We start from the raw sequence: 27,924 nt of genomic DNA on the forward strand, positions 1-27,924 counted from the left end.
CCATCATATCCATTATTCCATTTCACTAAGGATGGCACCATCTGTTGCTTAGATTCAAGGGCTTTTTCATTCCTCTCAGTGTCAATGTTCGCCACAGATTCATGTAAAGCAGAAACTCCACTTTTGCCTGCTCTGGACCTATTCTGAATATACCACTTCCATTTGATTATGCTTGCTTCTTGTGCATGTCCAATTCTGTGAGAAGCTGGGGTACTCATTACCCAAGTCATAATTGGAATTCCAGGCCTTAATACCACATCATGACCCAGAGTTAGTTGCTCAGTTTCTACTAAAGCCCAATATGCAGCTAACAGCTGCTTCTCAAAAGGTGTATACTGCACTCCAGATGAGGGCAGTTTCCTTGACCAAAAGCCTAAAGGTACACTTCGGCTCTGCTGTTTTTGCCACAGACTCCAATTTGCATAGTCATCTTGTACAGTCACTTGTAACTCCACTGGCCCATTTTGCAAAGGCCATAAGTCCAGGGCTAATTGTATAGCAGCCTTTGCTTCCTCAAAAGCTCTACTTTGTTCAAGTCCCCAATCGAATTCATATTTCTTTCTGGTGACATTTTTGTAATTTCAATAAGACTCAGAGCCTGAACTGGTTAACCAGAAGAAAAGTCTGAACCTAACGGTCTCTTTGTTCCCTGAGTAAACTCAGAATATCTTTTCTCTGTGAACAAGGCCAGATCTGGCTGACCTAAGAACATTCTCACCCCTGTTAACCATTAAGGGATGAGACCCTAAACCCGAGAAGACCACTTCACTTAATATTCTATGGGCATATTCTTTAACTGACCTTTGTCAAAACTCTTGTCTTTACAAACTGTTAAACCTGAAAGTTTGGTTGAAGGAAACGACAGAGCTAGGTGATAGAAAAATCCATGTTGTTTATTATTTTCCCTTAAAGCATAGCGAAGCTAGCTTACTTGTATGTACAAGGAGTCAGAGCATAGGCTCTGGCTGTCTGAACAAAGGAATGAGAAAACTTATATACGTTATTTTAGCAGACCCAGCAAGCCTGGGTTACCTCATTTTTTATGACCCCCATGTATGTTTAACCACGATACAAGAAGAGGATTTTCCTTAATGGAATAGGGTTGTAAAGAATGTTGACAAAGGTTAGTTAATATTAATCTAGGTAGTCTTTCTTGGGGTTAGTGTCTCATCCCTTAATGGCTAACAGGGGTGAGAATGTCCTTAGGTCAGTCTGATCTGGCCTTGTTAACAGAGGTAAGGGTATTTCCTGAGCAAACTCTAGAGGACAAAGAAGCCCAGGTCCTGGATCTTCTTCCAGTTACTCTTTAATTCAGGCTCTGGGTCTGGTTGAAATTAAAAATGATATAAAATGGTATAAAATGTTCCACAAAACCTATTCCATTAAGGAAAATCTTCTTCTTGTATCATGGTTAAACATACATGGGGGTCATAAAAGTGACTGGGTCTGCTAAAATAACATATATAAGTTTTCTCATTCCTTTGTTCAGACAGCCAGAGCCTATGCTCTGACTCCTTGTACGTACAAGTAAGCTAGCTTAGCTATGCTTTAAGGGAAAATAATAAACGTGGATTTTTCTATCACCTAGCTTGTTTGCCTCCTTCAACCAACTTTCAGGTTTAACAAACCAAATGGGGAGTGGTAATTGGAGCAGTAGATAGAGAACCAGCCATGGAGTCAGCAGGACCTAAGTTCAAATCTGGCCTAAGGCATTTGAGACTCTGGTAAGTCACTTAACCCAGATCACCTCACAAAAAGAACCTGGGAGGGCAGCATGGGGGCTGGAGGGGGCCAGTGCGCAAGACACCAGGGTGCTAAAGAATCAGCTTAACATACAGAAGATGGGAGCAGGGCAATGTTGCTACCACTTTACTCATTTTCATGCCTCTTTTTGTAAAGAAATGATCCATAAGGCAGGTATCACCAGCTTCATAGATCATCTTCTAGGTCTACGGAAATGGCTGGAGTGCTGACGTTGGTCAAGCTTGTGGATGAACTGCACTTACCTGGGCTGGGGCTCCGCTGCTCCCAGGGGCCACTCCCTCAGAATCCAGGCTCCCTCTGTAGGTAGCAAAGGAACCAAAGTGACTCCATTTTGTACAGTTCCTCTATCATATCTCTGGTCCTTAAGTACGTCAGGGACCCGCTCCCTCACCCTTTATGGTCCCACAGATGGAGCGGCAGCCAAAGCTCTTCCTCACAGATGTCCCAACTAATCATGGAATGTCCGATTCTAAGCCTTTCCGATAACCAGGAGATAGCCTGGAGCCACCTGGAAGGTCCTTCCCTTCTTTACCTCTGCACACAAAAGCCCATCAGCCCCACCTGTAACCTTAATCCCAGGGTGAGTGCCTTGGTGCTCATACCCTGGGTGATTGCTATTTGTTGTACCTTGGAATGAATCTTCTAATTTCCCTCCAGCTTTGATGTCTGGATTTGACCCAGTCCCTGCTTGGGCCAAGCCTTGGTCCTCTGCAGACTGAGCTGGGGAGGTGTTATGGTGATCGTGGTGGGACTTTTTTGTTGTTCTCTTTTGGAATGCTAAGGCCATCAAGTGCCTTTAATGAGTCTTGCCTTTCAAATGTAATGGCAAACAAAGTGGGCTTTTTATTGTCTTTGTTTTGGAGTGCTTCTCAGCACTAGGGAATCTTTGATGGAAGCAGGAGTCTTGGATGGCTTGCTTATGTCAAAGGAAGGCCGAGTTCATATGGGTTTGAGTTGCGTGGTTGTGACACTCTCTAACCCTGAAGAAGTGTGTATACACACTCAGAGGTTAGCATTTCACCTTTGGAGGGCACACTCATTGAAAGAATATTGAGTGGCCCTTAAAGCCTCCCTCGCCCCCCCCCCACCCTTCCCTCTTTGGAAAACCCAGATGTTGCTTCTCTCTCTGGCAAATATGTATGTACTGCTGTGGATAGACTGGTTTGTGTTATTTGCTGTTTATATAATGTATGCTTGTAATTTCTGTTTGTATACTCTCTGAAGCTCAAGGTGCTGGCTTTTCCCCCTGAAATAAGTGAATGATATATGTATTTTTAATTAAAGTGAGATTGTGAACCCCTTAAAGTTGCTTTCCTTAGAAAAGCAGATCAAAGGACCTGTGCTAGCAGCCCTTCTGTGTGCTGGTGTTAAAAGTCTTTCACCCCTACAACAGCTGCTAGCAACATTGTTACAGGAGAAAGGATCCCAGATGGGGAGAGTGCTTTCCCCTCTTCTCCTAGGCAGGAGGCTGCCCTACAGGGATTTACAGAGGGCAAGGTCCCATAGGAGTTAGAAAGACCAAGGCTCTTCCCTGGGGGGAATGACTCCAACCTATAAAGGGTGGAAAGCAGCAGGGAGGGTCAGGCTTGGAAATGAGGAGGGTCTGAACAGGAAGACTACATCCCGCCCTCTCTTATTCCTCTTCTGTCCCCCCCCCCATCCTCCTACAGAACCCCAGGAGGCAGGGGACACCTTGGGATCTCAGATGGGATGAGACCAGTCAGAGTCTCAATGACCCCTAAGATAGAGCTTTCCCCACAACTGGACCTCTGCCCTGCCTGCACCCACTCTCCCCAGTTAACACACTCATTACCTAAACAATTGACTGACTGCCAGATTTAGTAGAGAGGGAAGCTAGGGAAGCTAGAGGATGGGGAGGAATCTGGAATGAAGCCACCAGGGAATGACTAGGGAAGTCTGAGACTGGGAGAGAAACCCCAGCCTGGCACTGAGCCCCCTGCATGGGGGAAGGAGACCTGGGGAAGGGAAGCAGAGCTAGGGTCTGTCCTGAGGTCTAAGTAGGAGCTGGGCAGGATGCCTGGGACCTTCTGGTACAGCTTAGGCTTATAAGGAAGTTGATTCACTGAGGACCCCTACTCCATTCCCATCAGTATGTATCAATTGGGTATGATTCTTTATGTGGTGATGAGAAGTTCTAAGTATTTGGTCCCAGAGCTTTGAGCTGCACATTGTTACTTCACTTGCTTAAGCATAAAAGTTAATTAGTGACCCCCCCCACCCTTGTTTATCCTTGTCATGGTGACCAAGTCTAGTGCGGTAGAGGTGATTCAACTACATGGAAAATCCCCCAACTTACTTTTGTGCCTCTGGGCCATTATCTCTTGTCCAACAGGAGCAGGTGGCCATCTTCTGACCATTTAGTCAGTGGAGATGCCTCATGCCTCACCCCACCTGTGACACCCCCTCTCCCCTGCTAATATGTCATTTTTGGCTCTAAAGAGCAAGGTCTGTTAACCAATGAGATTCTGCATTTGGCCACACCTCTTTGGCATAGTTGGGTAAGAATAAGCCATGTATTACTCCATACCACACACATGCCATACCATTCATTCATACCATACACATCCAAGTCACATAGGAATATAGGTTTAAATAGAAGGGCCCTATAATAAGCCTCAAACTCTAATGTAATGATCATTACTTGTTTACCAGCTGTAGAGCTCACACGCACAACTACAAGAATGGTGATCAAGATATCTCTATCCTGCTTGCTCAGATTCCATGACCAAACTAAGCCTGGGAGGTGGCACGGTATGGAAAGCCCCCTGCCCCCGCCCACCCCACATATTCTGGGCCATATGTATAGCTCCTGCCTAAACTAAGGAGAAACCCCTCTAGCTTGTGACCACCTGGTCAGTGGAGATATTTCCTGCTTTGCCCAACCCGGGACATTGCTTATATATTGCTTTGCTTATTTTAGCCTATGCACCATATGTCAAGCAATGGAATTATTCTGTGTTTGGTATAGCTACTCCAGAATGTCTAGATACATAGCTCTTAACAATTGGAACCTGGAAGGCAAGGATGTCTCAGATCATGAGGAAGACCTGAGGTCCACTTCATTAGAGGAGAACATGGACTCTTTAATGAAGTGCCATTGGCTCAGAGCTCTGCCTCAGTCTCTCTTATTGTAGGTTGGATAATTTTAATCCCCACACTTTGAATCCCTCAAGAGAGTCAAGTGACTGGAATCAGATAGGGAAGGAGCCCAAGAACCAAGGATTCAGATAAAGGGGATCAGGAAAGAGCTTTGGTTCCTGTATTCAAGGTGGAGTCTAGGGGCAGGAAGGTAGGACTTGGGAATCCTTACAGGGGGCTGGGTCTGAAGGTAGGACAACTGAATCTCTAACCAGGAGGTGGAGTCAGGGAGGAAGGACACCTTGGTCCAGATGGGAAGGCTGAAAGCAGGACACCTGGATCTCTATGGGCAAAGTCTGAAGTTTGGAAAGTGTTACCCAATGGGAAATCTTGGGAGGGTCAGCAGGAAGTGATTGGGAGTCTGGAAAAATTTTAGGGGCAGGAAGCTTGTCCAGTGGATTGGCCTGGGAGGCATGCTTCTGGCAGACCTGGAGAATGAGAGCCAATGGCAAGGCTAGCCAGCAAAAGCCAGGATGTATGTGAGGACCCTGGCTCAGACCTACCTGGGATCTGCATGCACAGAGTGGGCTTCCAGAAGGCAGAGTGAAGTCAGGTCAAAGGGAAGGCAGAGCGATGTCAAGTCAAAGGGAAAGCAGAGAGAGCTGATGTCCAAAGGAAAAAGAGAGGGTATCTGAGCCCCAGGGAAGGCAGAGCAGACTCAACTCAAAGGCTTCCCACTTCCCACCAGCCCAACCTGAGAGGGTCTTCCGAGCCCCAAGAACCTAGGCCAACCTCTGAGCCCCAACCCCCACCCATGGCTGAGCCCTTTCCTCCAATCACACCCAGGGCCAGGACTCAAGGAACCTGACTACTTCTCCTTCCCAAGCCCACCTCTCCATCAAGTGGAAAGCCTTCTCCACTGCAATGATCCCCTCTTCCCCCTAAATTCCTATCAAGCCTCCAAACTCCAAACAAGTTTAAGTGATGCTTTGAATCCAATTCTGGAGAGGAAGAATGAACAAAAAGTCAGGAAGCCACAGGAAAAGTGACAGTGGTTAGGCCTAGAGAACAGTGTGCTGAAGGAAACAGCAGCAGCTTAGAGAACTCTCAGTTCACTGACAATGAAGGAGTCAGACAATTGGTCAGAGGGAGATTATAAAGAACCCTTTGCTGGCATTGGGCACAGGACCATCTTGTATTGCACATACACAGTTTCATGTCACCATCCCAGAGTAAAAGGAAAAGGGAAGGAAAGAATATGGAAATCAAAATTTAATTTTTCGACATGCTTTAAATATTGTTTTTACATGTAATTGGAAAAAGTAAAATGTGCTATTTTTCACACAGAAAAATAAAGTGCTGCACTCAATATGCAAGCAAATTTGGAAACCTCTAAAGTCAGTTTAACTCCCAACCCTAAAGAATGGCTATGCCAGATGCCAGTGATCTGGGCTGCTGATATATATGGGAAAATTCAGGGAGGGGTTGCTTTCAAAGACATGGTCTTTTAGGGGCCCATCATTAGCACATTACTGCCTCATCGAAAAAATGGGGCCCAATATCTTTTGGGGTAAGGGGCAAAGTCTCAGCTTCTGAAACTGTTTCCTGCTGGCAAGGGCTGTACAGCTGTCCCTGCCTTGAGGGGGTCCCCGAGAGGAGGTTGACTGGAACCAAGCACAGGGTACATCCAGAGAACAACGGTGGACCATGGGCTGGTATCCACTGTTTGCTATCAACTGTAGGTGAATGGCCCATAGCATGGAATTCACAAAAGTGACAAGTAGGTTCAATGTGCAGGGTTCAAAGTCAGGGGGCATTAAAAGTGATTCCAGAAAACAAAGAAAGTCAGCAAGAACCCCATTAGAATTTCCACTCTGATTCCTATTCCTTTTGGAGGATCAGATGCTATTGGGAAGTAACAATACTTTTGCAGGTACAAGTTTTCCACCCCTGGGTTCAATAGGTACACAAATGCATTTGCCAGAGACTGACTTGACTCTAATTAGAACAAAAGACTTGGGAGGATATTTTCACTTTCAAATACAAGAAACAAGAGAAACATTAAAAGGTAAACAGGAAAGAGAAGCCATAAGGGATTTATTAAATTTGAACTGTTTATATTCCTACATAGAAAGATGATATTTATAACTCAAGAGACCTTTCTTGGTATCAGCATAGTTACACACACACACACGTATGGATATGTATGTGTATGTATGAATGAATGTTGAGACTCTGGCTTTGCTATCCCAGACCCATGGGTGCTTCTCTTCTTGGTAACTATGTATATGATGTCTTGATTGGACAAAGCCTGTCTGTTGAATATTCTTATTTATCTGTTGATATTTTCTGTTTGTAATTTCTATTTGTATTCTCCCTGAAGTTCTGGGGGCTGGCTTTTCCTCCTGAACTAAGGGAATTATATGAGAATGTTTGATTAAAATGAGACTGTTAACCCCTTAAAGTTGCTTTCCTTACAAGAGCAGATCAAAAGAACCTGTGCTAGCAGCAGCTCTTCTTGCATCTTTCACCTCAGCTACAGCTGCTAGCCAAATTGTTGCTACAATTACTTTTTATATTTCTCTTGAGTCTTGTATTTGAAGATCAAAATTTTTATTTATCTCTGGTCTTTTCATCAGGAATGCTTGGAAGTCCTCTGTTTCCTTAAATATTCATTTTCCCCCTGAAGACTTATACCCAAGTTTGCTGGGTAGGTGAGTCTTGGTTATAATCCTAATTCCTTTGCCTTCTGGATAATCATATTCCAAGTCCTCCCAGATCTTTAATGGAGCAGATGCTACCATATAAACAATACTGTGGCTACACCATATTAGAATTATTTCCTTTTGACTGTTTGCAGCTATTTCTCCTTGACCTGAGAGTTCTGGAATTTGACTACAATGTTCCTGGGAGTTTTCATTTTGGGATCTCTTTTAGGTGATGATTGGGGGATTCTTTCCATTTCTATTTGGCCCTCTGGTTCTAGATGTCAGGTCAGTTTTCCTTGATAATTTGGCTCTTTTTAGATCCTGGCTTTCAAGGAGTCCAATAATTCTTAAATTATGCCTCCTCAATCTATTTTCCAGGTCTGGTGTTTTTCCAATGAGAAATTTCACATTTGCTTCTTTTTTTAAATTCTTTTGATTTTGTTTTGTTCTTTCTTGGTGTCTTCTAGAATCATTAGCTGGCTCGATTCTAATTTTTCAAAAATTTTTATTCAAAATATTGAGTTCCAAATTCTATCCCTGCCTCCCTCCCTCTCTCTTCTCCTCCCTCTGCAAGATAGTAAAAATAAAATATAAGTTATACATGACAAATTATGTAGAGCATTCCCATATTAGTCATTTTGTAAAAGAAGATTCCAATAATCTCACAGCATCCAGATCAAAGGAGGAATTAATTTTCTAAGGATACAATTGTATCATTTTATTTTTTCAAATTAACTCCATCTTTTACATAGTAGTTTCTGGAAAAACCCAATAAAAAATCAAAGCACAATCATAACACAAATAATATTACCTATCTAAACATGAAACAAAATTGCCAGCCAAATGACATCAATTCATTTCCCGGTATTTCTGAATTATCTTACACGGACAAATCTTTTCATCCATCTACACACTGAGAGTAATTCTAATCCAATCACATTTAATTCTTCTTCTTACAGTTCCTAAAGATATCACCTTAATGCTAAGCTTGAAGTGTATTTTGCTTTAAGGTCTAATCTCCCTGTAGAGGGTCAAACATCCCAGTTATTGCTATGGGAAAACAGCTGATTTTCAAGGAGCCCACAGTCTAATTTAGATTAGGAGAAACTCAGCCCAATCTAATCTAGATTTAGTTACAAACGGTCCGTAGAATCGCAGTTTTCCCAAGGGCCGTTTGCTGCCAGCATCTCGAAGTACATCCCTGCCGCTTTTGGTTAGTCTGGTGTACACGTTTCTCTCCACAGCCTTTCTGCTCCCAAGGGGGAGGGTCCGGGTCCCGGAGCAGCGGGAGGGGGGGGCGTGGAGAGCTGGCGGGGGGAGGAGCTCTCAAGGATGACCAGCCCGGCGGGTGGTGCCCAGGGCGAATACAGCCCGGGACTGGAGATGGAGGCCTGGGAGGAGTCTAGGGCTGATCATGCCAGCAGCCAAGGCATTTCCCCATAATAGACAGCAGGGCTTGGGGAGGAGAGGCAGGAGGGTGGCCCAGGGTGTGATTGGAGGAAAGGGCTCATTCTGGGGCTTTGGGGGCTGGGCAGGGTGGGGCTATTGGGAGGAGGAGGCTCCACCCAGAGCCCGGAAGCAGGAAGTCGGAAGCTGGAAGCCTTGCCACTGAGATCTCTCCGCCTTCTGGAAGACAGCTCTGTGGGTGCCCGTCCCAGGTGGGTCGGAGCCGGGGCTCCACGCAGGTCCTGCCTTCTACTGGCTGCCAGTGCCATTGGGTCTCATCTCCGACCTCAGGTGAGTGTGCTGCGGGTCCGCCAGGAGCACACCTGCCTCCCTGCCCTGGCCCCTGCTCGAGTTGCCTGCCCCTCCCTCTCCAGACTGCTTATCACTTCCCGATGTCCAGGGCCCCCCTCCCCCGATTTCCCGTTGGGTCACACTGTGCCCCTAGGGTCCCAGAAGTGCTGCTTTCAGCCCTCCCATCGGACCCAGGCGTCCTGTCTCCCCGCCCCAGCTCCCGCCTTTACACCCAGGACCCTGGGAGAATCCAGTAGTTCTGCCTCCCCCGAGGACCCGCCTTGGACGCAGGATCCCGAGCTCTTTCTCTGGCCCCGCAGCTGCCGGGCTGTTTCTGTCTCATCCCGGGCGCAGGGCTCCCTGTCTCCACTTTCCCATTCGGGATTCTGAGCCTAAGCTCTCCTGGGGGTGCCGGGAGTTCTCCCTGGCGCCCAGTCAGATCTCAGAGCACAGTCTTCTGGGTTTGCCGGACTCTGTGCACCTGGAACCCATCTGTCTCTCTTGTGACCCTGACCCCCGGGACATGAGCTGTGTTAGACTGCCTTGCCTCCCAGACTCTGCCCTGCGCCCGCTCCTTTCAGAACTCTCAGGTCCCATGCAGGGCGCTGAATCCCAGAGTGGGTTTTCTCTCCCAGTCTCAGACTTCCCTGATTATTCCCTGGCAGCTCCATTCCAGGTGGAGCTGATGGGCTTTTGTGTGCACAGGTAAAGAAGGGAAGGACTTTCCAGGTCGCTCCAGGCTGTCTCCTGGTTATCAGGAAGGTTTAGAATTGGGACATTGCATGATCAGTGGGGACATCTGTGAGAAACACCTTTGGCTGTGGGGCCATACAGGGTGGGGGAGCAGGTCCCTGGGGTAGACAAGGACCAGGGAGAAGATAGAGAATTTTACAAGATGGAGTCATTTTGGTTTCTTTGCTACCTACACAGGGAGCCTGGATTCTGAGGGAATGGCCCCTGGGAGCAGCGGAGTCCCAGCCCAGGTGAGTGCAGTCCATCCCCAGGCTTGACCAACTTCAGCAATTGAGCCATTTCCATACACTTATAGGATGGTCTATGAAGATGGTAATACCTGCCTAATGAATTGTTTCTTTGTAAAAGTAGGCGTGAAAATGATTCCAGTAGTAACAACACTGCCTTGCTCCCATCTTCATTTTAAGCTGATTCATTGGCACCCTGGTGTCTTGAGCACTGCTCCCCTCCTACCCCCATGCTGCCCTCCCATGTTCTTTTTGTGAGGTGATCTGGGTTAAGTGACTTACCAGGGTCACACAGCTAGTAAGTTTCAAGTGCCTGAGGCTAGATTTGAACTCAGATCCTGCTGACTCCATGGCTGGTTCTCTATACACTGCTCCAATTACCACCCCCCATTTGCTATTAACAACTTCATTACAGCTGACTGACCAGGGTGACCTCTTTATTCCTTAGTCTCTATTACGCAGGGATCCTGCCTTTGCTCTCTTAATGTCTGCCAGCATCCCCTTCCCCTACACATAGCTCCTCCCCCTCCTCTCTCTTTCTTCTGGACTAGAGGACTGAGGTTCAGGCCTGAGATGCTACCACCCACTCCCATCTCCTTGTTCCTATAGACTTCTACTTATGCCTTATTATTATGCAAGGCAGTATTTCCTAACCTTCCTTTCCATCCAGCCACCTTAGTGTATTCCTCCTCCTCTCTTTCCATCTTTTCCTTTAGATTAAGACATAACAGAACCCCTCCCAAGTCTTTGCTAATTTGATTCCTCTATGATCCCTGAGAGAGATCAGAGGATACATATCAGCTTCCTGTATTTGAATAAAAGTAATTTATCCTTTTTTTTATTCCCTTTGCTAGTTCATACTTCTTTACTTTCTTATGTTTCTCTTCAGTTATGTTTGAACTTCAGAATTTCTCTGTAGTTATGGTCTTTTCTTTTTGTCAAATGCATTTTCTGCATCTATTGAGATAATCCTGTGGTTTCTGCTAGTTTTGTTGGTTATATGGTCAATTTTGCTGATGGTTTTCCTAATATTGAACCAGCCTGGCATTCCTGGAATAAATCCTACCTGGTCATAGTGTATTATTCTCCTGATAAGTTGCTGCAATCTTTTTGCTAATATTTCATTTAAAAATTTTCCATCAATATTCATTAGAGCAATTGGTCTATAGTTTTTTCCTTCCCTTTTGACTTTTCCTGGTTTGGGTATTAGTACCATATTTGTGTCATAAAAAGAATTTGGTAGGACTCCTTCACCTGTTTTCCCAAATTGTCTGTAAAGTATGGCAATTTGTTGTTCTTTAAATGTTTGATAGAATTCCTATGTAAAACCATCTGGCCCTGGAGATTTTTTCCTAAGGAGTTCATTGATGGATTGCTCAATTTCTTTTTCTGAGATGGGGTTGTTTAGGTATTTTACTTCCTCTTCTGTTAACCTGGGCAATTTATATTTTTGTAAATATTCATCCATTTCCCTAACGTTGTCAAATTTATGGGCATACAATTGGGCAAAATGATTCCTAATTATTGTTTTAATTTCCTCTTCATTGGAGGTGAATTCACCCTTTCCATTTTTGATACTGGTAATTTGGTTTCCTTTCTTTTTTGAATCAAATTGACCAAAAGTTTATCAATTTTATTGTTTTTCTTTTCCTAAAATCAGCTCTTAGTTTTATTTATTAGTTCAATAGTTTTCTTGATTTTAATTTTATTAATCTTTCCTTTGGTTTTAAGCATTTCTAATTTGGTATTTAATTGGGGATTTTCAGTTTGTTCTTTTTCTAGCTTTTTCAGTTGCCTGCCCGATTCATTGATCTCCTTTTTCTCAATTTTATTCATGTAAGCATCCAGAGATATAAAACTTCCCCTAAGAACGGCTTTTGCTGCATCCCATAACTTTGGTATGCTGTCTCATTATCGTCATTCTCTTGAATGAACTTACTAATTTTCTCTGACTTGTTCTTTGGCCCACTCATTCTTTAGAATTAGATTATTTAGTCTCCAATTAATTTTTAGTTCATCTTTCCACGGTCCTTTATTAAAAATAGCTATGATCTTTTCATCAAGAATGCTTGCAACTCCTTTCCTTAAGTGTCATTTTCTCCCAATTTCATTATACTCAGTTTTGTTGGGTAAATTAGTCTTGGTTATAAGACCATATCCTTTAACTTCTAGCATATCCTATTCTGAGTTCTGGTCTCCTTAGTAGTAGTTATTGCCAAATTGTGTGTGATCCTGTGGCTCCTTGGTACTTGAATTGTTTTGTTTTGTTTTGTTTTTTTCCTGATTCCTTCCTATATTTTTCTCATTCACCTGTTAGCTCTGTGTTTTTGGCAGTGGGTGTTACAGGGAGTTTTCATTCAAAGATTTCTTTCAGGAAGTGAGCTGCGGGATATTTTGAGTTTCTCTTCTTGTTGCAAGATGTCTGGGCACCTTTAACATTTCTTGAAATCTCATGGTGAGCCTTTTTTTTTTTTAATGGCATTCAGGTAGTCCAATATTATTTAAATTTTCCTCTGTTCTCTTTTCTGAGTGTTGCTTTTTACTATGAGATAACTGACATTTCCTTTTGGTTTTTTTTCACCTTTTTGAATTTGTTTTAATATCTGTTATTGCCTTGTGACTTCTATTTGTTATATTCAGAGTTTTAGAGGGTTTATTGCTTGGCCATGGTTTTGTAACTCTCCTGCCAACCTGTTACCTCCTTGATGCTTTCTTCTACACCACTTATTTCCTTTCCACTTCTTTTTCCCTTGAGCACTCTCATTCCCCTTAGAAACATGTTTAACTCTTGTGTCAATGCTTCCAGCAATTCTGGTTGAGTTTGTACCCAGGCTGTGTTTTTCTGAGACAGTGCTTGCAGATATGAGTCACTCTTCTGGATGTATGTCTGCAGTTCCTTTGCCACCAGAACAATTCATGATGGTGAGGTTCTTTTGTTAGCTCAATCTTTCAGCCTGCCTTCTCTGCAGCACCTTGGAGGGAATGTCTGGGGTTCTCTTGTGGCTGCTTCCTTGGGGCCCTGAGGTTGTCTTATTCCAGGATCTCAGGAGCAGAGTAGAGGCCTCTTAGTTCTCAGTGTTCCCAAAGTGGTCTGATCCAGAGCAAAATCAGATTGTTGCCCTCCTGCTCAGAGCTCTACATGTTTCTGGCCTTGGTTTGAGTCTCTGCAAGAGTGGACTGCTGCCATGCTCTGTCCTTTTTGGCCAATGACTGAGCTCTGCTGGCTGGCTCAGAGGGGCAGAATTGTAAGTTTCTCTTTATTTTGGGATTCCTGTCCTTGTTATTCCACCGCAGGCTGGGCTGGACATTGGAAGGCAGACCCTGCTTGGCATCCCACGCCTGAGCCGTACCCCTGCTTCTGCAGGCTTATACATTTCCTTGCATCATTCCCCAGGATCTCCCTACCCAGGAATTTCACTGCTTGGCACAGATTCCCTTGACCCTGGTTATGTGAGCTGGGCCTAGATAGAGGGTGAGAGAGCTGCCAGTGGCAGTCATCCTGTTGCAGTTCCCTGAAGTGGGTCTGAATCTTCTTGCCCTAGTTACTCAGGATTTCCTTGTGGGAATGCTCCTTGTGCAGTGTCTTCCTCACCGGACTTGTTCCAAGGGTCCAGGGACCTCCCCTCTTCTCCCCTGTGCCAACCTGGACCAAGGACTCACAGGTTTTTCTGGTTTTCCCCGTCAGGATTTGGTCTGGTACATTGTCCAGATCTGTAAGCTGTTGGTGGAGAGGAGTTCACAGCATCGCTTCCTCACAGAGCCATCTTGACCCTGCCATGCCCAGAGACATTGCCCTCAGTTTATATATCTCAGGGGAACATCCTGGGGCCTTTGAGAAACGAGAAGAGAATTTCCATTCATGCAACAGCTTTGAATTATCCATGTGCCCTGTGAGGTCTAAATTTGGGACCTCTTTCCCCTGGATTCTGAATGTACTTGTGGTCCAGTGTGCCAGACTCTTGAGGATACTTGTATACTTTGGTCCTTGATATACTTCTAGAGTAAAATAAAAAATAAAATAGGTACAAACACTTAGAACTTCACTAGCTTCCCCTTGCCCAGTTCTGATTTTCAAGGAGTTGTTTTCTTCCTTAAGATTCTGGATCTCCCATAAAAATGGATCTTCCCAGGCTGAAACACCCAACTGCCGTCACTGTCCGGGGTTAAAATCCCTGGGGCTGGGGCAGCCTCCCAACCTAGCTGACCCCAGGGCTTACTGCATGTCGTTTAAGCTGACCAAGGACGCAGGCTGGAGGTGTTTACTCTTCATGGGGACCAAACCTCATCCTGGAATTCTTCTTCAGATCTTCTCTGATTGTCCCAGGATGACCACTCTTCTGCTAGTACTAGTACTTATTTTCATTTTTCTGTGTTCACCTGTGAAGCTATTGTATCTCTTCTGTGGAGAAAATTCTTGGGAGCTTGAAATTTTCTGATCTACCTGTCATCTTCCCAGAATCCTCTTCATGTCTGAGTCTTAAGTGAAAAATGAGTGACTCAGGGGGCCCTAGAGGAAAGAAAAGATTTAGAAGATATTAGGATCTCAAGAAGTTTAAGAGAACAATAAATTCCTCAATTGTTCCAAAGTAAAATAATAGAATAAAGAAGTGCAAGGCAAAAAATGGATTGTAAATAGACTTTAAATCAGATGCTTTAAAGAACGAGTCACAATGATGAGAAATGAATTGGCACAGGATGGAGGATTGTTCCCCAACATCAGAATGTCTGATTAAGTGAATCCTGTGTCTATGATTGAAATGGAAGAGCATCAGATTCCAAACTCACTGGCCAAACACATGTTGTCAATGTAGCAGGCTGGAAATATAAGTGACTCCTCTCAAGTATCAGGGTATTCTCAGATCTAGCCAACCTGTCCTGTATATGTCCCATCAGATGGCCCCTTAACTCATTCTTTTGATTTCATGTTCACCAAAATTTCTAGAGGTCTAGGGGAGTGGTTAGATGATTTATTTTTCATAGAGAAACTGGCTAAGCTTTTCTGATGAATTAGCTCAAACAAAACCCAAGTCAATGAAATATTGCTTCTTTTTAAGCAATAATGGAACCCTCCTTGTTCCTCATTGTTTTTCAGCTATTTCATTCATGTTCAACACATAGTAAACCCATCAGGACTTTTCTGGGCAAAGATAGTGGAGTAGTTTGTCATTTCCTTCTCCAGTTCATTTTACAGATGAGGAAACTGAGACAAACAAGGTAAAGTGAGTGATCCAGAGTTACACAGTGGGTACACTTCTGAGGCCACATTTAAAGTCATAAAGATGAGTCTTCCTGATTCCAAGTCCAGTGACCTCTTTACTCTAATGCCTAGCTTGTGTTTCTCCATCATAGTTACTCTTATTGCAAAGTAATTAAGTGTGTAATTAAGGAATATATGCTATGGACAAAGGAAAGCAAAAACATGAGCTGCGCTACAACAACCTCCTACCCAGAGTGACCTCAGGCCCTCAATGTAATAACAGATAAGGCTCCTTTACTTGCTGGGAACTGTCTCATACCCCTCAGTCCAGATTCTGATGAGTCTCTTTTTAGAATCCTCTTCATATTTTCTTCTAGATAAGACTTTTATTTCAGCCAATTGGGAAGCAAACTAGATCTTTTCTTTAACTTTATTCTCTTTTCAATGATCATATTACATCTTTGTGTTCTTCCCCCAGAGTGCACTGTTACCTGCCATCTTCTCATAGACTTTTCTTTAGAATATGTCACTTACACCGATTCTGATGAGGAAGAAATGTCACATAAGCCCCTCTCTCTTTTTCTTCCACCAATGAACCTATCTCACAGAACACCCACTTTCTCCGTGATTCCACAGGGATGCACATTCCATAATAAGACATTTCTCAGCTTTATTCCAATTGATGATATAAAATACTTTTCTCAAAATTTCATCACACTCTTATTGACTCTGGTTTCGACAGTTGACTCTGACACACATAAAGGGTGTGATCTTTGGGCAGATCCCTCTCTGAGCTTTGGTTCTCTCTTATAAATTAATGGAGATTGGACTATTAAACACTGAAATATCCTTCAGCTCTATATCCTGTGACTTTTAATGATTTAGGGGTTGGTGACATTCAAGGATGTGGCTGTGGACTTCACCCAGGAGGAGTGGGGCCTCTTGGACCATCCTCAGAAGGAGTTGTGCAGGGAAGTCATGCTGGAAAATGCCCAGAATCTGCTGTCCCTGGGTAAGGACCCTTCCCCTGCTCACTGTGAGTCTGTACTCAAAGGGAATATCTTCATTCCCTGGTATGCTGGGTCTGGGGCATCTAACAATTAGTAGAGAAAAGTAAATGTCTCTTGTGTCCAAGAGACAGGCTCCTCATACTACCTGGTTTTCCTATAGAAAGGCTTTGCATTGTGTGATAGCAGCCTGAGGGTTTCCTTTGTTGCTCCTGATACTGTCTCTCACCAATTCTGTGGAGCTCCAGGTCAATCAGTGTGGAGAAATCTCAGACGTGGAACTGATCTCAGGGGTTATTTGGTCTCACCTCTACCTGGACAAGAATTTTGCTGCCAAATCTCTGAAAACTGCTCAGGCAGCTTTTCCTTTGAAGCCCCTTCCTCTTTGGGATGGGCCTAATATTTGGAATATTCTTCTATTTAGCAAGCGCATATTGGTAGTTCAGAGCTCTCACTTGTGGCAGGTGTGGCAGATTTGTCCTTGATCTTCCTTCATGTTTCCCTAAACTTCCAGCACAGACGGTGGGAAAGCAAAGGAAGGGAACAAACATTTACATTCACCTGCTATTTACCAGGGGGTGGAACAAGGGCTTTCTTTACAATATTGTATCACTTCATCCTCATAATAACCTTCCAGGGTAGGTTATATTATCATGCCCATTTGACCCTTGGGAAACTGAGGCAAACAGAGGTTAAGTGACTTGGCCAGGGGCACACGGCTACTAACTGTCTGAGGGTGTATTTAAACCCAGGCTTTCCTGACTCTAGGCCCAGGGCTTTCTCCACTGCACTATCAGCTGCCTCTGATTTCTAGACAATGGAAACCATGCAAGGAGCCCATCCTTCTATGAAGAAGGTGCACAAGATCAAATTCTCTGACTCCAAATTGGTTCCGTGATTTTCTCCCCCGCCTCTCCCCAGAACTCCCCAAAATTAATGCTATGGTAACTTGCCGTCAGGATTCTGGGGAACGAGCCTGGGGTCCTTGCTTGCTTGCCCCTGTGGAAGTCAGGAATGTCTGAGCTTGACTGAGAAATAGAATTTGGAGTAACTTTGTCGAGTTTGTCAGCAGGAAAAGGAGGCAAACACCCCTGAATGAACAGTACACAAGGTTTATATAGGGGTCAGGGAGTGAGGAGCCAGGTAGGGGGACTAGGCAAGGCTGATTCCTCAAGGTCCCTGTTGCTTGGGCTTGACGTTGATCTAAAGCAATCACCCTTTTACCCAGTGTTGGGGCCAGGAGTTTCTGCCAGAATGGAGCATAACAGGATGGGGGCAGAGGGTTTGGCTGTTTCTCTGAACAGGTTGTACAACACATCCTAGTTTGGGTCACTTGCGTCACAAGCACTAATGGGTCAGTACAGACTCCCTACATGTGACCACAATGGAGTGATCCTCAAAATGGAGCAGCTCTGAATCCACACCCCTTTCCTTAAAGTGAACTAAATTACACATTTCTCTCCATGCTCATCCCTACCTGATTGCCCATGCCTAGGGCTTCCAGTTCCCAGAGATGTGATCTCCTATTTTGAGCAAAGGGAAGCACCATGGATGCTGGAGCAAGAAGGCCTGAGGAGCCTCTGTCCAGGTGAGTGAGGTGAAAGCAGGTATATGTGAGCTGTGATTGTGAGAGGCTACTATGTGTTGTGGTGGAAGAAGTACCAGATCTGGGGACAGGTAGGTCTCCCTGGGAATTCTTTTTCAGATTTTTTATTAGCAGGGGCTTCCTGAGGCAGTCACTGAACCATGGAGCCTCAGTTTTCCCATTTGTGAAATGAGCAGGATAGACTCCATGGCTTTTCAGCTCCTTTCCAGGGATCAATTTATCATCTTAAAAGAATCTGCTATTTGGAATTTGGGGAATCAAATCTCCTGAAAGTACCAAAAGTGGTTAGGTTTTCCAACATGAGCTCTCTCTTAGACCTTCTTCAAACCCACAAATATTTATTAAGATCTTGCTGTGTGCCAGGCCCTTTCCTCAGCCCTGGGGTCAGAAAGAGTTGCAAGGGGCATCCTCAGCCCTCCTGGATTTCACAGTCTGGTGGACAGTCCAACAACTGTAGAAAGCCAAAATGGAGCTGGGCAAGAGAGGGAAGGCCCTGAAGTGGGGAAGCCTGGGAAAAGCTTATTGTGGAAGGTGGGCTCTGGCTGTGGCTTCATGGAAGCCAGGATGAGCATTCTAGGCCAAAGGGATAGTGAGAAAAACCTAGGGAGTGGGGAGGTGGAGGGTCCTGTTCACAGAACAGAAAGGAGGCCCATACCCCTGGATTATAGCTTATAGTGGGGGAGATGAGGTAAAAGAAGACTGGAAGAGTAGGAGAGAGGGAGGTGTTAAAGTGCTTTAGCAATCCTAGGAAGGATTTTATATTGGATCCTTTTATTGGAGAGTCATGGTAGATTGTTGAGTGGGTGGTGACATGGTCAGGGGAGGGCTTTAGGAAAATGGACTTGACAGCTGGGTGGAAGAGTCACTGGATTGGGGAGAGATGAGGCAGCCAGAATAACCAGCAGGCTCTGAAGTACCTCAGTGTGAGGTAATTGGGGCCTGAACCAAGACAGTGACAGTGCTGGGAGGGAAGGGGATGTATGGGAGAGATGTCACACAAGTGGAATCCCATGACTTTACTCCAGAGTAAATTTAGGGTTAGGAGCGTGAGTGTGAGAGTCAGTGAGGACTGCATGACACTGCATCTCTGAGCCTGAACTATTGAGAATGCCTTGGATAGCATTAGGAATGGAGGCAGATGGGAGGGTTGGGGGAAAGAGAATGGGTTTCATTTTGCATATGGTAAAAGAAGGAGCAGGAGAGAGTAGTGTCACTAAAGCTTAGAGAGGAGGATATCAAGAAAAAGGACTGACTGACAGTGCCAAAACCTGCAGAGAAGTCAAGGAGAATGATCATCAAGAAATGGCCACCAAATTTAGCAATTTCAGGATTGTCGGTAATTTTAGGGAACTAAGTTTCAGTAGAACAATAAAGTTGGGAACCAGACTGCAGAGAGTTTCAAGGAAAGCAAAGGAAAAGAGTTGGAGACACCAGTTATAAAAGGCCGTGTCTAGCCATTTGGCCTTGAAATGGAGGAAAAAGAGAAATTTTAAGAATAAGAAAGGAGTCCTTAGTGTGGGAGAGAGTGAAAATTAGTGAAAAAATGCAGATTCTAAGGTAAAAATGTACCAAGGTAGTTGAGAGATGGAATGGGATTATTTGCACACATAAAGCAATATGCTTCAGCTAGGAAGAGGATGACCTTTTTATCTGATCCTGAGGCCAAAAAGTAAAAGACAGCATCTGGTTTATGTGAGATCAGGACAACGAGATAGCTCTTGATAAAGGTCCAGCTTTTTCAGTGAAATAAGGGGCCAAGTTCTGAAGCAAGAAAGTGTGGATGGGTGGGGTGGGTGGGAAAGAGAACTAGCCACAAGGCAGGGTTGGGGATGAATGCAAAGAGGTGGAACAGCTGTCAAAGGATTGCCTTGCCACAATGATGGTCCAGCTGAGATTGTGCAGCCTACATTTGTAGTGGACCCAGGCAGCCTGGTTTCATGGTTTTCTCCCTCTTCCAGCAGCACATGAGTAGGAGTAAAGGCTGCTGTCCTACTTGGAAGTAATCCAATGCTAAGCTTTGCATAAATCATCGGTTCAAGTCCCTTTCCTGATCTCTGTTGCTCAGTTTCTGTCTCATTGACCAGGTTCATGTAGGTGATGACCACCCCGGTTTAGGGAGCTGGGAGGTAAAGACTCAAAGCTGTCCCCTGGTATGAGACCCTTCAGAAGCCTAGAAAGACGCCTCTGTGATCTTCAGTGTTGGGTGTGGCCAGGTTCCACCAGGTTTAGAACCTAACAAAGATGACTACTTAGAGGGGAGTGTGTGCCAGAAAGAGAGAGAACTGTGATGGAAGCCAGAACATGCATTGGACAACTAGGAGAGAGACCAGAATGCAGGAATTGAGGCAGAGGCTGGGACCTGCTGTCAGCTGTGTGCCCAGTCAGGCAATCAGTAAAGATTGATTGAGCACCTTGTGTTTTAGGCACTGTGCTAAGCTCTGAAGGTACAAAGGAAAGCAAAACAAAGTCTCTACTATCAGGGAGCTTCCAAGCTAGTAGACAAACGTAGTTAGTTGGAGAAGAAGCAACAGAAAATGAACCTCACTCTTAGTTAATGTACTTGAAAAGAGACTGTTTTGGAATGGAAATACATTTAGTTCAACAGAGAAATAAGAGAGTACAAGGAGTGAGGATAATGACAGAGAAGGTGAACAGAATTGGGAGGAGATTTTCTAAATCAAAATCATAGTGTTAAAAATAAAGCATCTATTGTCATATGAGCAAATACTCTAAATCTGTATTGACCAGAGAAATGCAAATGAAAACAGCACTGAAGTACTACCTCACACTGATCGGAGTGGCTGACATCACCACAAAGGAAAATGTTGGAGATTGGAGGGCATATGGAAAAACTGGGACACCAATGCATTGTTGGTGGAATTGTGGACTGATCCCACCATTCTGGAAAGTAATTTGGAACATTGCTCAAAGGGCTATAACACTTTGCATATTCCTTGCTCCAGCAATGCCACTGCTAGATCTATATCCCAAAGACATCCAAAAAAAAAGACAAGGACATATTTGCACAAAAATATTTATACCAAACTGTTTTTGTGGGAAAAAGAATTAGAAATTAAGGGGCGCTCATCAAATGGGGAATGGCTAAACAAGCTGTGGCATGTTGTTCTAATGGAATATTGTTGTGCTATAAGAAGTGACAGTCAGGAGGATATCAGAAAAGCCTGGAAAAACTTAGATGCATAGTGATGTGAACAGAACCAGAAGAACATTGTACATAGTAACAGGAATATTGTTCAATGAACTGTGAATAACTTAACTTATCTCAGCAATGCAGTGACCCAAGACAATCCCAAATGATGGAGATAACTTTTCTAATTTCCATAACCAGTCAATAAAATTAATTGATGGTTACTCTTTTAAATATTTATTTTTCTGGTTGTTTGTGACAAGTAGCGTATTAAATGATAAATGTGCTTGAAGGTCAACTGCACAGATTATTTTTTTTAAACAATGCTTACATTTAAAACCTCCTTTGTAAGGATACGATTTCTTCAGACATAACTCTCTTTTTTCTGCCACTGGAAAACCTGCTGCACTTTCATTGACACTCTACTGAATGACTAATTTGTGTTGCCAAACAGTTCTTTGAGAAGCTGAAAGGGAGGTGAATAATAAAGGTTCAAATAAGGAAACAACCTTAGCCTTGTGATGAAGGGCATATTAGGTTTGATTTTTGTGTAACTGTTGTGGTGGGTCCAGGATGGTTTCATTGTGGCCTCTGTTATGCATGCATAGTAGTCATGGGTCCAAAGAGCCTGTGATTTCTGCTCCAAGAATGCCAACCTGAGTAACATCTTGAATGGTAAATACAGGTTTGGTGACCTGTGATTGATTACAAGGTAATCCAGGAATGAGAGGAATACTCCAGGGGCAGCCAGCCAATGAGGGTCTGTGCATGCGTGTGGTCATTTACACATGAATGTCCAACCTTCCTGCAGGTTTGGAAACATTTTGATGTTGAGTTGAGAAATGGAAAGAATATGTTACATGTAGTCAGAAGCAGTCAGAGTGTGATGTTCTTATTGCATGAACCCCAAAGGGATTATATGCCTGGCCATACTGATTTGGAATCACTGCAGAAAGAATCCTGTTATGGTTAAAGCATGCACAAGGTTGTTGGCCCAGTGTCTAAATATGTTAGTAACAAAATTGGATGATTCTTTACTGCTTAAGGTGTCAGTGACAAATTTTTAGTTCAAATCCTTTGGACTGCTGTCTAGAAGTTCTAAAGGGTTTGTGAAACCCTAAATGGGAAAGGGCTTGAAAACTAATAGTGGAGCCTGCTGTCCAGCTTCCTTACAAAATGATGATAGACCCAATTTTGTGTATGAGACACATATTTTGAGACATTGGGAATGCTGTGAATTTTTAATATTGTGTTTATTATGAGGATGGTTTTCTAGCACAGATTTTATTTTGTAGTATAATACTTTATTTTCTGCTATTAGATATTAAAACAATTTTGAAACATTTGTTTAAATTTAAAATTCCAAATTCTTTCAGTCCTTCCTCTCTCCCCTCCCAACGTGGTAAACAATCTGATATAGGTTCTACATGTACAATCATTGTGACAAAGATTTTATTTTTATTTTAGTGAGCAGACACATTCAGGGCCAATTTTTAAAAAGATAATTAAGTAATTGCCATCAAAATAAATTAATGGGCTAAGGGTTAGCTAGGTGGTACAGTTGATAGAGTACCTCTGGAATCAAGAGGACCTGAATTCAAATCCAGCCAGAGACACTTGACACTTACTAGCTGTGTGCCCCTGGACAAGTCCCTTGACCCTGATTGCCTTGCAAATAATTTAAAATAGTTGTAACTTTGTATATGCACACGAACTTTATGGACACTGTGTGTGTGTGTGTGTGTGCCAGAACAAAATCTTTTATGTTTTAGGTAAATATAAAAACCAGTACTGGTATTCTTCATGTGACCTCCCATACTGAAAAAGAAAACAAAGGTTTGAATGAATGTTGTTACTAGGGAAATTACATTATACTTATAAATATGAGAGATTATGAAATAATTTGAATATTTAGCATGTTTCCACCAAATAACAATATCTGTGAAGAAAGAATTGAAAGTGCCAAAGATGAGAAAGGAAATATTGCATGGAAACCACCTTTCTAGTGCTGTGGACAGAGCATGCTAAGTCACTGGTTTGAGTCCATGTCTCAAATATGTTTTATTACTTATTTCTTTCAGAAGGACAGATCAGATTTGAAGTGAAGAAGACTCCTGCAGAGCTAAGCCTTTCTGTGGAAGAAACTCAGGAGCTAGGATTCATGGGTGATGGTCACTGTGACTTCACTTGGAGAGAAATCTGCGCTCTTCGTCAGAAAATCCACACTAGTGAGAAATCTTATGAATGTAATCAATGTGGAAAGACTTTTACACAGAGGGCCTATCTTAGAGAACATCAAGAAATCCACAATGGAGAAAAACCTTATGGATTCAATCAGTATGGAAGGGATTTTACACAATGGAGTCATCTTTCTGAACATCAGAGAATTCTCACTGGGGAGAAACCTTATGAATGTAATCAATGTGGAAAGACATTCAGTATCAAGTCCAGTCTTGTTAATCACCAGAGAATCCACACTGGAGAAAAACCTTATGAATGTAATCAATGTGCAAAGGCTTTTAGAGCCAGTTCCACTCTTGCCAAACATAAGAGAATCCACACTGGAGAAAAACCTTATGAATGTAATCAGTGTGGTAAAGCTTTTACACGGAGGACTAACCTTAGAGTGCATCAGAGAAGCCACACTGGAGAGAAACCTTATGAATGCAATCAATGTGGAAAGGCTTTTACAGAGAGGGGCAGACTTACCCTACATCAGAAAATCCATACTGGAGAGAAACCTTATGAATGTAATCAGTGTGGAAAGGCCTTCAGAGGCAGCTCCAAGCTTGCTAAACATCAGAGAATCCACACTGGAGAGAAACCTTATGAATGTAATCAGTGTGGTAAAGCTTTTACACAGAGGCGCAGCCTAAGAGTACATCAGAGAAGCCACACGGGAGAGAAACCTTATGAATGCAGTCAATGTGGAAAGGCTTTTACAGAGAGGGGCAGGCTTACCCTACATCAGAAAATCCACACTGGAGAGAAACCATATGAATGCAATCAGTGTGGAAAGGATTTTAGACGGAGGTGCAATCTGATCTTACATCAGAGAATCCACACTGGAGAGAAACCTTATGAATGCAATCAGTGTGGAAAGGCTTTCAGAAACAGCTCCAGTCTTGTTGTACATCAGAGAATCCACACTGGAGAGAAACCTTATGAATGTAATCAGTGTGGAAAGGCTTTCAGAGTCAGCTCCATTCTTGCTCAGCATCAGAGAAGCCACACTGGAGGGAAACCATATGAGTGCAATCAGTGTGGAAAGGCTTTCAAAGGCAGCTGCAGTCTTGCTGAACATCAGAGAATCCACACTGGAGAGAAACCTTATGAATGTAATTATTGTGGAAAGGCTTTCAGAGTCAGCTCCAGTCTTGCTGAACATCAGAGAATCCACACTGGAGAGAAACCTTTTGCATGTAATCAGTGTGGAAAGGCTTTCAGAGGCAGCTCCAGTCTAGTGAAACATAAGAGAATCCACACTGGAGAGAAACCTTATGAATGTAATCTGTGTGGAAAGGCTTTCAGAGAAAGGCCCCGTCTTGCTGAACATCAGAGAATCCACACTGGAGAGAAACCATATGAATGCAATCAGTGTGGAAGGGCTTTCAGTGGCAGCTCCACTCTAGTTAAACATCAGAGAATCCACACTGGAGAAAAACCTTATAAATGTAATCAGTGTGGAAAAGCTTTCAGATGTAGCTCTAGTCTTGCTGAACATCAGAGAATCCACACTGGAGAGAAACCTTATGAATGTAATCAGTGTGGAAAGACTTTTAGAGAAAGGTCTGGTCTACTTAAACATCAGAGAATCCACACTGGAGAGAAACCTTACGAATGTAATCTATGTGGAAAGGCTTTTAGAAAAAGGTCTGGTCTCCTTAAACATCAGAGAATCCACCCTGGAGAAAATACAGTCCATGTGCCAAAGCCTTCAGGCAAAAGTCAGCCCTCCTTTCACATCACAGAATTCAGAGATGATATAGATGTCATTACTGACATGATTGAGGAGAGGCATGTCAATGGAGTATAGAGCTTTGTAGATAGCAGAAAATTCTGCATACGAGCCATTTGTGCCCTCAGTGTGAAGAAGGCCTTCATCCAGAAATCATCTCTCATCAGAGGATTCTGTTAATAGGATTTTTATTGAGCCAGTTTCTAACCTGAGAATGCTTAGAGCCACACAAATCAGGCCTAGAAACAGGAGTGCCAGTAATCGAGTTGTCTAATTAATCAGTGTCAGAGTGAGGAATGTTCCCTCAGCTGAAGTAAAAGCATAGGTTTTATCCTTAAGTGACAACTGGGGAAGAAGGGAGGAAGGTGGATCGCAACAATTTTAGTGGTTTCCCACAAAAAAAGCCACACGTCCCACAACACAAGCCAGGTTCTACAATCTTTGATTAACTTCACTGAAGGGCCAGTGATTGTGACTCTTGATAGAGTTTGGATTAATCAATATAAGCTGCATTGTGAGCTCTGAGTGCCACGTCAGAGAACCTGCTCTTGAAAAATTAAATTATTAGTATATTCCTTACACATCATATCAATTAATATGAAAATGATAGATTCCTTTCTCAGCATATAATGGAAGGAAACCTTTTGAATGTGCTCCATGGGAACAAGCCTTTCTCTGGAACATGGAGATCACTGGTAAAGCTTAAATTTTGTGCCTGAATATAACAGAATGCTGAAATAAGGGTAAATAAATCATGCTACCCCACCAGGTTACAAAACCAAAAAAGCAGGAAATAGGCTCATAGACTGTAGGACTGACTGAAGGAAGACATACGGGTGTTCTCAAAAACAAAATGTCTCCAGAATTAGGAAATGAACTTGCATCAGTATTATGTCAACAGGGTGAAAGTGGTTAGTGAGAGGAAGAAATCAGAGGTGTTTGATCAAGGGTATAAAAGTGGGGTAATTTGGGGAAATTTTGTGGTCTCCCGTAGGTCACCTATATGTATGCATTTGCCTATGTTCAGGCTACTGCATATGATAATCAAGAGATTTCTCATTCACTGATTTTTGTGACCCAACAGTCATGATGATGAGGGAGGGATTGCCCTGATGAATTGAAGGCAGAGCATAACCATTGTGTGGAAAAAAACAGCTGCTCCTAGGCAGGTAAGTGGCCTTGCCATTTGTATCTCACCAGCCTGGCTGGGGAATTGAAAGGAGCAAGCAACCACATAAGAGGCTTCTGGGCTGATGGTCACATACGCTCTGGGCCTCTGGGCAGTCAAAGGGACCTCTTGGGACTCCTCTACAGGAGATGGTTTGTGTCTTGGTAAATCTAAAGAGACTGTTTCCTGTGGCTAGCCAAAGCAAATGAGATGAAAATGAACACTTTTCTGCAGAACTTGCAAAGCCTTCAAACAGATAGTCTTTCCTTCAGTTTTTCTAACTCTGGGCAAGTCAGTAGTCAGGTAAGAGACACAAGAGGGGAACTATTTTTTTTTTCCTTTCCAGTCTGCACAAATTTATAATGTCATTAAATAAAGTTTAAATTTATGACTTTAAGAAAGGAGGTGGAGCCATGATGACCCAGTCAGGGCAGAAACTCGCCTGAACTCTCCCAAATCCTCAAAACAGTTTTAAATGATGCTTTGAATCCAATTCTGGAGGGGAGGAACCAACAAAACTCATGGTGAAACAGTATTTCAACCCAAGACAACTTAGGAGGCCACAGGAAAAGTGATGGTAATTGGGCCTGGAAACCTGTGAGGTGAAGGCCACTCCTTAGCAATGCAACGGCAGCACCTTGGAGAGCTCTCCGCTCGCTGAGAGCAAAGAAGTCAGACAACTGGTCAGAAGGAGATTATAAAGAATCTTTTGCTGGCAGTGGGCATAGGACCATCTTGTATTGCACATACACCGTTTCACATCACAATCTCAAGAGTGAAACGAGGAGGGAAGGAGCTCAATTTTTCTTTTCAAAATGGTTGAAATACTGTTTTTGCATGTAATTAGAAAAAAATAAAACATGAAATTTTTCACAGGAGAAAAATAAAGTGCTGCACTCAATATGCAAGAAAATTTGAAAACCTCAGGTGTGGCCACTGGGATGGAAAACAGTTTAAGTCCCAATCCTAAAGCAGCCCAGTGATCTGGGCTGCTGAAATTTATGGGATAATTCAAGGATGGGTTGGTTTCAAAGACATGGTCTTTTAGGGGTCCATCATTAGCATCACATTACTCCCCACTCTAACAAATTGGACCCAATATCCTTTGGGGGAAGGGGTAAAGCCCCAGCTTCTGAAACTGCTTCCTGCTGGCAAGAGCCATACATCTGTCCCTGCCTCAAGGGGGTCCCAGAGAGGAGGTTGACTGGAACCAAGCACAGGCTGCATCTAGGGGACAATGGCGGTGGGGGGGGAACGTGGACTGGCACCCACTTTTTGCTATCAACCATAGATGAATGGCCCATAGTCTGGAAGACAAATCTGAAAAGCATGTTCAATGTGCGGGGCCCAAATATAGGGGGAATTAAAAGTGATGTCAGAATAGGGTAAAACAGCAAGAGCCGCATTAGGATTTCCATTCTGATTCCAATTCCTTTAGGAAGATCAGATGCTATTAGAAAGTAACAATACTTTGCAGATAGAATTTTTCCACCCCTGGTTTCAATATTTACACAAACGACTTTGCCACAGAATGACTTTTATTCTATAAACA

The 27,924-nt window shown here is 43.4% G+C and overlaps 1 protein-coding gene across 1 annotated transcript; it reads left to right on the forward strand.

The window, feature by feature from the left end:
• The first annotated feature begins 9,158 nt into the window (after positions 1-9,158).
• Positions 9,159-27,251, forward strand: LOC118853631 (zinc finger protein 260-like). Its single transcript, XM_036763804.1, has 5 exons — positions 9,159-9,308; positions 10,239-10,291; positions 16,371-16,497; positions 17,988-18,080; positions 23,328-27,251. The coding sequence occupies exons 2-5, from the start codon at positions 10,259-10,261 to the stop codon at positions 25,280-25,282; spliced, it is 2,208 nt and encodes a 735-aa protein (XP_036619699.1). The 5' UTR covers positions 9,159-9,308; positions 10,239-10,258; the 3' UTR covers positions 25,283-27,251.
• Positions 27,252-27,924: the final 673 nt, after the last annotated feature.

The sequence above is a fragment of the Trichosurus vulpecula genome, chromosome 1 (genome assembly GCF_011100635.1).
Source record: "Trichosurus vulpecula isolate mTriVul1 chromosome 1, mTriVul1.pri, whole genome shotgun sequence".
Taxonomy (NCBI): Eukaryota; Metazoa; Chordata; class Mammalia; order Diprotodontia; family Phalangeridae; genus Trichosurus; species Trichosurus vulpecula.